Source organism: Leucoraja erinacea, chromosome 30 (genome assembly GCF_028641065.1).
Source record: "Leucoraja erinacea ecotype New England chromosome 30, Leri_hhj_1, whole genome shotgun sequence".
NCBI lineage: Eukaryota > Metazoa > Chordata > Chondrichthyes > Rajiformes > Rajidae > Leucoraja > Leucoraja erinaceus.
This window is the reverse complement of record NC_073406.1, coordinates 17,540,803-17,549,899: the sequence shown is the minus strand read 5'-3', so window position 1 is coordinate 17,549,899 and position 9,097 is coordinate 17,540,803. Positions and strand designations below refer to the sequence as shown.

The following is a 9,097-nucleotide window of genomic DNA, read 5'->3' as shown; positions in this document are numbered from 1 at the left end:
ACTGCATCGCGGATAAAAATGACACGTTGCATTCGAAACAGGTTTGGCATAGAACAACAAGCTTCCACGTTGGGGATTTGGCATGAACAAAGTTCATAGACAGACGAGCAGATATACTGGTTTAAAACAAAAACAACAAACAAAATCAGGTGATTTATAAATGCTGCCAGCTGCAAACACTAGCGCACTGCAAACCTCATATTCAGCAGTGCTGAAACTGCAGATGTGACGGGATGAGATGTTAGGATCTTGAATGTCCTGCCTCTTAAAACTTCCTTCTCCCCGAAGCAAGTTTTAAATAGAATTTAATGTTTAAAATCAAACATTAGAATTGACAACGCATAAATCATTGACATGCCGATTTATCCCACGTTCCGCCTCGTACAGCACAAGAGTTTGATTGATCGAGGGACACAGCATGGAGACAGGCCTTCACCCCACGCCCACTATCGATCACTTGTACAAACTAGCTCCATGTTATGCCACAAGTCTGAAGCAGGGTCCCCACCCAGAGCATCACTTATCTAATTTTCCCAGAGATGTTGCCTGACCCGTCGAGTTACTCCAGCATTTTGCGTCTATCTTTAGAATAAATGTGCATCCGCATTCTTTTTATTACTCTGTTATCCCGCTTTTGTATCCACTCCCTCTACACCAAGGGCAGTTTACAGAGGCCAATAAACCTAAAACCCGCAAGTCTTTGGGATGTGGGAGGGAACCGGAACATCTGGAGGAAACCCACGTGGTCACAGGGAAGACGTGCAAACTCCACAAAGGCAGCACTCAAGGTCAGGAATGAGCCCGAGTCTCTGGCACTGTGGGGTAGCAGCTCTACCAGCTGCGCCTCTGTACCAACAGAGTTTTGGAAAGCTCACGGTCGGTGTGAAGTTGTAAGATTCTTTATAATTGATAAAGATATCACAATGCAACAGCCAAACTATTTTTTTTAAAGTTTATTATAAATTATTTGTATCTACACATTTCTCATATCAAGAGACTAGGCCACATATGAAAAATAAATCCTTGACAGTAACAAGAACAATCATAAAGACAGTTCAGTTGAAGGTTGGAGTATTGCTTTTTGCATTAATTTCCTGAGTTCACAACAGCGAGAGTAAATTTCACATACTTAAGGCTGTTGTTAATGGGACTTCTCCTTGATACAAACCTCAAGGTATATCATTGCACAACTGTATAGTTAACTCCAATCTGTTTATCATGGTCTAGATATTCTTATCATTCACAGTCAAACATCCCATTAACACACAATTTGGCATTGGCAGTCCAAGAGATAGTGCTTAAAATGTATTGGCTGGGGTTTGACATGCTACAAAATTTGGAGTCTCCACTCAACTCATTGGGAACTGTGTTATGTGTAAAGGTGAACAGCAGCTTTATGTGTAATAGGAAATTCATTAGCAGATAGATGTTTTGGTGAAAATGAAAAGGCTGGTCAGCTGCAGATTAAAAACTAATCTGAGGAATCTAGATTTAATAGGCGACGTTTTGAGCCGGGATGTTACAGGTAGGTCCCATCCCGAAACGTCACCGATCCATGTTCTCCATAGACGCTACTTGACATGCTGAGTTGCTCCAGCACTTTGTGCCTTCTTTTGTAATCTAGCATCTGCAGTTCCTGCCAAATTTAAACTTGCAAATCTTGAAGGTTACAGTTTGGGAGGAGTGGAGATTGGCAAACCTCTAACCAAGTTACAGTGCAAAACATTTATTATTATGCCTGGTAAATGACAGTGTGCTTATTGCAGGTCATATGTATGGCAGGAAAATGTGTGACAGCCTTTTATAAAATGTCGATTTCCAATTCTCAGAGAGGAATTAGGGAGAAGTGTGACAAGGAGCAAGCACTCTGTACAACTCTCGGCCACAGAAGGCAGTGGAGGCCAATTCACTGAATGGTTTCAAGCGAGAGTTAGATTTTGCTCTTAAGGGCCTGTCCCACTGTACGAGGTAATTCAAGAGCTTTCCCGAGTTTACAAAAAAATTAACTCGTGGTAAGTACGTAGCGTCTACGTCGGAGCTCGCGGATGTCCCGTAGCGGCTCGTAATGCTGACAACAGGTACTCGGGAAATGCGGTAACTCGTGAAGTTTTTTCAGAAAAATGTCCATGAGAGCCCCGAGTACCTTCGAACAGCTATTACCGTAATTCTCCGAGTTCGAATCAGGGGAAACTCGGGAGAACTCTTGAATTACCTTGTACAGTGTGACAGGCCCTTGGGGGCTAAGGGATATGGGGATAAAGCTAGAGTGGGGTACTGATTTTGGATGATCAGCCATGATGATACTGAAATGTGAAACGGCTGGAAGGGCCGAATGGCCTACTCCTGCACCTATTTTCAGTTTCTATATTCCTTCCCTCACTCCCCTTCACACAATCTTCCAGAAGACCATGATATTTGTTTTAAATATTGCCAACAGTTACTCATTTTTCACATTATAGCATTTTGTGCTGAGGTAACATTATGTAATTCTATAAGATTTCTAAACCCTCACACTATTGAAAGGAGCTTTCTTCTGTAAATACAAAGATTTACATATTTTTCAAATAACTTGCTTACAAAACTCTGTCAAAGAGAAAATATTCATTAACTGTAATTGATAGATTTTCAAAGTTCTCTGGATTGATCAAGTTCTCAAAAAAACATACACAGGTTAGTGCAGACAGAAGCAAACTGATTCCAGTCAACTTGTGGGAACAGAAATAACATCAAACCAGCTGTTGTCTCATCAGCCCACAAGGATCGCCTGTGATTCAGTACAATTTTTGTCTCACTGGATTTCTGCACATACAAATCTCAGTGTTCATGTGCTGTTAAAGTCACTAGTGTCTCTCTGCAGGAAGTTTTAAAACAAACTCCCCATGTTGCAGAACAACTTTGGTCTTTGTTTGGAAACACTCCAAGTTTGAAGAAGTGAAAACCTTCCAAATGGTTGACAGCGCCAAGATTTCTTCCTCCCGTCTGACTTGCCGACGCTGGCTCAATACGGTCTGGTGAATGGAACAGGTGTGGTTGTTGGGCCTACTGTTGGGGCTGGGGCAATAGGGGCACAGCTGAGGTTTTTGGTGATGACCATACACTGGATTGGCCACAACACGATGCCAACAAACATGATCAACACCACTATGAACAGGACCAGTCTCTTCCATTCACCAAGGAAGGAGAAGCAGTTGCTTCCTTCACTGTTGCTTTCAGGAGACGGGTTCTCTTGCTTGCCTTCACCAATGTCAATACAGATGCAAAGGTCAGTGGTGCCCAATGCATCAGAGCTCTTGTGACACAGCTTCTTGCCCTCCGCCCAAACCGGCTCCTCGAGCTGTAGCTGAGGGGGGAGTTTGGCGAGCAGGTCTTGACTCGTCCGGAGGGCGGGGGTCCCGTGATCGGGCACCACCGTGTGCTGCCTGCAAAGAGGGCAGACGATATCGGCGGACTCTTCAGTTGGCATGGATGCCATAAGCCTGGAGAGGCACTCCAAGCAAAACGTGTGCTGGCATTCCAGCAGCTTGGGGGTCTTGAAGATGTTGTCATAGGCGGAAAAGCAGATGGTGCATTCCAGCCCTTCCATGGAATCCTTGTCCGGGCTTTCCACTGACGTCCCGGCCGGAGCTTCCACTGAGGCGCTCATCTCCGTGTGCCACACCTGGTTTGTGACAGACATGGTTAACCTGAGGAGAGGAGAAAGAATTGCAATGTTGAGTACTTGCAACAGGACTCCATTCACTAGAGCAAAAACAGTTCCAATATCACACACCCCCCACATTACCCTTCAGTTTTGGTACTGAACACTGGAGGAACACAGCGGGTCAGGCAGCATCCGTGGAAGGGAATGGAGAGGCGACGTTTTGGGCCGGGACCCTTCTTCAGGCTGATGGAGAGGGGGGGGGGGGGGGGCGTGGGGTAGAGGAAAAGACTGGAAATTATACGAGTGGATGAGGCAAAAGCTGGTGAGTGACATCGGCCCGAAACGTTGCCTATTTCCTTCGCTCCATAGATGCTGCTGCACCCGCTGAATTTCTCCAGCATTTTTGTGTACCTAAAATAAAATGTGATGCTGTTTTGGAAAGCCAATTCAAGCAGCAAAAACAATTAATGCTTGGTGACCGACTCCATCCACAAATCCAAAATAAAAATTACTTTACTGCATTGAATTAACGATAGTTAACAGCGGCACCCAAGTGACATTTTAATGTTGGAAATCAGAAATAGAACAGATAAGGTTGGAAATAATCATCCAGTCAGAAAGAATCTGTAGAGAAAGGAGTAGTTAACCTTTTAAACTTCAAAAGATTACATTCTTTAAACAAAAACTCTATTAATCCAAAAGGTCAACTACAGCTGTGCTCCACAGACGTGCTAAGTATTTCCTGTTTTTCAATGTACGACAACACCACAGCAATTTTTTAAAATCTTTATTAAACAAAACTCAGGGATAGAGAAATGCAACACAAAACTAGATGTTTCAAAATTAAGCCCCAGCTGATAAAAAGCAATGAGGAGTGTGTAAGAAGGAACTGCAGATGATGGTTTAAACCGAAGATAGACACAAAAAAGCTGGAGTAACTCAGCGGGACAGGCAGCATCTCTGGAGAGAAAGAATGGGTGGCGTTTTGGGTCGAAACCCTTCTTCAGACTGAAGATGCAGTCTGAGGAAGGGTCTCGACACGAAACGTCACCCATTCCTTCTCTCCAGAGATGCTGTCTGACCCGCTGAGTTACACCAGTTTTTCTTGTCTATCAAAGAGCAATGAGGAAATTGGCAGCATGCAGCTACAATTTTATGGGCACCTGGTAAACTTTGAATTACAGCATTAGAGGAGTAACAGCCTCTTCTGCAACCAAGGTTCAAGAAGGAGTGTAGAATTAGCAGCAGGATGTTGTGAAATTGTGGGTTACAAAATCATTCTCTCCTCACACTGTCTCCGACAAGCCCATAGGTGTGCATTCAAATAACCATAAAATGGACAAATCAAGTTAACTGCAATTCAGAGCATTACTTTTTTTAATTTTATGGGTTTAAAAAAAATCTTAAATCAAAATGATCCATGTTCATTCTCAATTTAAAATAATTTAACTGATATTTTATTGCATGTTTAGTGTAAGGGAGATTTTCAGATGTTTTTCCCAGGGTTGAAAAATCAATTATTAAAGGACATAGCTTTTAAGGTGAGGGGCAAGGTTTAGAGGAGACGTGCGGGACAAGTTTTTATTTTACACGGAGGATGGTGAACGACTGGTACATGATGCTGGGGGTGATGGCTGAAGCAGATACATTAGTCACATTTTGAAATATTTTGAATAGACACATGGCTAAGGGTTATTATATACAGATAGCTAGGTGATGGGCTTGGCATCATGTTTGGCACAGACACTGTGGGCCTGTGCTACACTGTTCTAGGTCCTATTTATTTGTTGTGTTGTTGCATTTAATGTGTCTGTAAAGCTGCAGCAAGGAAGAATTTCAATCTTGACTATTGAATATTTTAAACTGAAATTCAGGTTTGCTCCACTAAATTGGATTTTCCCAATTCAAATGATTCTCCCCGTTGGTTTGCAACCTTGTCGTGGTCGGGGAGCTTGTGTGTCTCAGTGACCCCTAGAGCTATGCCAGCGGGAGATTCGTCTCCTGTTAGGGTCTCCCTTGCTGGACAGGTCGAAGGGTAGAGGCAAGACGAAGAGTGCTCCACTGGTCCTCCAGGTTGGAGGTTGAGCACAGGGCTAACAACCCTGTCTCGTAAAACAAATATGTTACGGAAACAGCAACTGAAGGAATCAACAAGGAGTGGAGGACCTTTGTTGCTGCCCGACATGCCAGGAGGCATAATAGGCAGTAAGTAAGTAAGTAATTCAAATGATTAGTTAACTGGAGGAGGTAAGAAACTCAACGAAGAAAAGAACAGAATTGTTGCATGTCCCCTTCATGTCGATCGGAAAGCAGCTTTTCAACAAGAAATCCCTCTTTCTACCTCATCCCCATTAAGCAGTCAGAAGACGGGTCTCGACCCGAAACATCACCCATTCCTTCTCTCCACAGATGCTGCCTGCCCCACTGAGTTACTCCAGCTTTTTGTGTCTATCTCTCATTAAGACTAACCTCATATTCAGACTCTGAACCCTATTATGGGCCTGGGGTTTGTAGATTAAGTGAGGTCTGGGCTCGTTGTGAGCTGAGCACCACACTTATTCATTCAAAATAAAAAATAACAAAAATAAATTCTGGAAACACTCAGCGGGTCAGGCAGCGGAACAGAATTAATGTTTCAGGTCAGAGACTTTTGCCCATCATTTTCAGTGGAGTCAAAATCAAAGGGATTCAGACAAAGGAGTAGTAATTTAGGGGTTCAGAATATATATATATATTTTTTTTTAAATCACACCTCAAACCTTGCATCTCCAAGGTAAGTAGTTTCACAATAAATACACAGCAATAAAAACTAGCCTGTACTACAAATTAATTTAAAACTTGAACGACTGCTGAGTTAAACAGTTGCTCAATATTTGCTGTTAAGTGAAAGAAGCAGCAAACTTTTTAAGTTCTTTATTAAAAGCTGCAACAATTCATAACCAATTTTTGGAAAATATTTAACTGCCGAGAACATCAGTAATATTCTCCCAGACCGCTCTCCAGATCCAAATCCACCCCATAAAGTCTAAACCAGCGCCTAATAATTTCCAATCATTAAGAATTAAAATATGATAAATATTAAAAAACGGCAAATATTTACAAAGTTTCAAGGAATGGAAGGATGGAGCAGAGAGGAATTAAATAGACATTTCAATCAAAGAGCCAGCAGGGCCAAGATGCGCCGAATATCCTTCTGTATTATTCTACAGTTGTTCACCAAAGCTGCAAATTAACAAACCCAGAATAATAGTTATAGAGCACCTACACGGCTCTTCAGCCCGCACATCCTATCCCTTTTGTCCATCCTATTTGCCCATATTACAACCGTACACTTCTATGCTTTACCCATTCGAATGCCCGACTAAATGCCTCTTACACGTGGCCATTGCATCTAACATTGCACTCAGACACCATTTAATACTTTGCAATTCTGCATTTAAAATTAGTCGATTTTTAAACAATCTCTCAACATTATATCAAAGTAACTGAAATGAGAAGTTTCTTTGCAGTACCTTTGTCTGCTGCTTTAGAGCGCTGCTTGATGCGAGTCCTGGACCTATATATCACTGGTTGAAGGCAGAGAGAGTGTGTTGTGATCCTCCTGCGGTCTCCAGGCTTTTATAGAGCAAACCGGCCCGCGATTCACTTCCTTGTTGACTCAGATCCAAACTCAGCAGGTTTGGGCTGCAATGACTGGTTGCCGCGGGTTAGACAAGGGCGTGTAAAACCCTGGCACCGAGTTCAATGCCTGTGGGAGGGGGGAGGGGGAAGAATACAAATTAAACGTAACTCACACAGAGCGAACGGCAACTGAGAAAGCAGGCAGCGAAGACTAGACGGCACCGGTCTAGAAAGTAAGTCAGCGGGACAGTGGAGAGAAGGAACTGGTGACATTTCGGGACGAGACCCTTCACAACAGACTATAGGATCTTTGCACCAGACTAGTCTGGTCTGGAACCTCTGCACTGAGAATGTGTTCCTTTATTCGGAAAATATAAAAGGGCTAAACGCTTGTCTCTTTCACTAATTTAGATCGGAAAAAAACTCGGCTACAAACTATAAGAGTAGCAACGGTTCTCCACCGGCAGATATATGTTACAATCTGTAAAACAAGGAACTGGTGTTGGTTTACACCGAAGACCCTTGATCAGACTGAGACTCAGCGCTGCTGGAAGCAAGAATTCCATTGTTCCGTTTCTGGACATAGACACATACTCCTGAGCTTTCATAATGCGACTTCAAGCAGCTGAATCTTCCTGACATTTTATCCTGCAAAATAAGTTGGGGGTTGGGGGGGGGGTGGGGGGGGGATAGCTGGAAATCTGAAATAAAAACAGAAGATGCTAGAAATTTAGCAGCTCAGGGAGCAGCAGTGGGAGGAGAAACAGATGACATTTCAGCTCTCAGTAAGGGGTCACTTGCCCACTCAGCCATGCTCATATTGAATGGCAGTGCTGGCTCGAACGGCCGAATGGTCTACTCCTGCACCTATTTTCTACGTTTATATGTTTCTGAGCAATTATCCCTGAAAATTGCCCAAAGCAACTTGACCTAAATGACTGTATGAAAATAGATGTCCAGTGTACATACGTGAATATTTGAAAGGTGATGATTAAAAAAAATAAAAATCCAAGTTCACCACATGTTTTAAATCTAAATCAAGAATACTGAGCAGGTCAGGCAGCTTCTGTGGAGGGAAACAGTGAAGTGGAAAATGCAGAGCTGTAGGGCAAGCTCAGGAGGATGGACCACACTGACAGAGAGAAATAAACACTACAGTGTGCGTGGGGAGACACAGCAGGTTTACACCGAAGATAGACACAAAATGCTGGAGTAACTCAGCAGGACAAGCAGCATCTCTGGAGAGAAGGAATGGGTGGTGTTTCGGGTCGAGACCCTTCTTCAGACTCAGGGGAGAGGGTGACACAGAGATAAGGAAGAGTGTAGTGTCAGAACGAGACATCAAAGGGGATGAGGATCAAGGGTGGATGACTTGCTACAAGTCTTGCACATCACATCCTTCAGTATCAAACTGATTAATAACTTCTTATTTCCCTTTCCGCCTGCAGTACATTTACAAAACTCCACAGAAATATCCGTGGATAATTGGCACGGATCGAAGGAATTCCTGTGCAGGGCTCTCTTGTTTATTCTATGGATAAATGGACTCAGAGGGAAGAGTTGAGAAAGAGGCAGGGAGGGAAATGAGGGAGGAAGGGGAGAAGGCCCATGTGCAGTCTTATCCTTTAAATAAAATTCACCAGTAACGTTATCCCATAACTTCCACTGGGCCAAAAACTCAGACACTGTATTGATCATTTAATTCAGTTAATAACCAGTACAGTAACATATCGGGCAATGTTTCCACTCGTAGCAATAACAATTTTTTATTAATAATCAGGAACATTTGTAATATTTGTTAATAGTCAGTAACAAGACCAAAGAATTGTCTTTGGT

At 43.0% G+C, this 9,097-nt stretch overlaps 1 protein-coding gene across 1 annotated transcript; it reads right to left on the bottom strand.

The window, feature by feature from the left end:
• Window positions 1–938: 938 nt before the first annotated feature.
• Window positions 939–7,308, bottom strand: LOC129711713 (RING finger protein 223). Its single transcript, XM_055659582.1, has 2 exons — window positions 7,153–7,308; window positions 939–3,683 (listed from the first exon to the last, which is right to left on the bottom strand). Exon 2 carries the CDS (start codon window positions 3,674–3,676, stop codon window positions 2,999–3,001), a length of 678 nt encoding a protein of 225 aa, XP_055515557.1. The 5' UTR covers window positions 3,677–3,683; window positions 7,153–7,308; the 3' UTR covers window positions 939–2,998.
• Between the last annotated feature and the right edge of the window lie 1,789 nt (window positions 7,309–9,097).

Excerpts from the sequence above, each read along its gene's own strand:
- LOC129711713 (XM_055659582.1), bottom strand. The coding sequence starts at position 3,676 with ATGTCTGTCACAAACCAGGTGTGGCACACGGAGATGAGCGCCTCAGTG.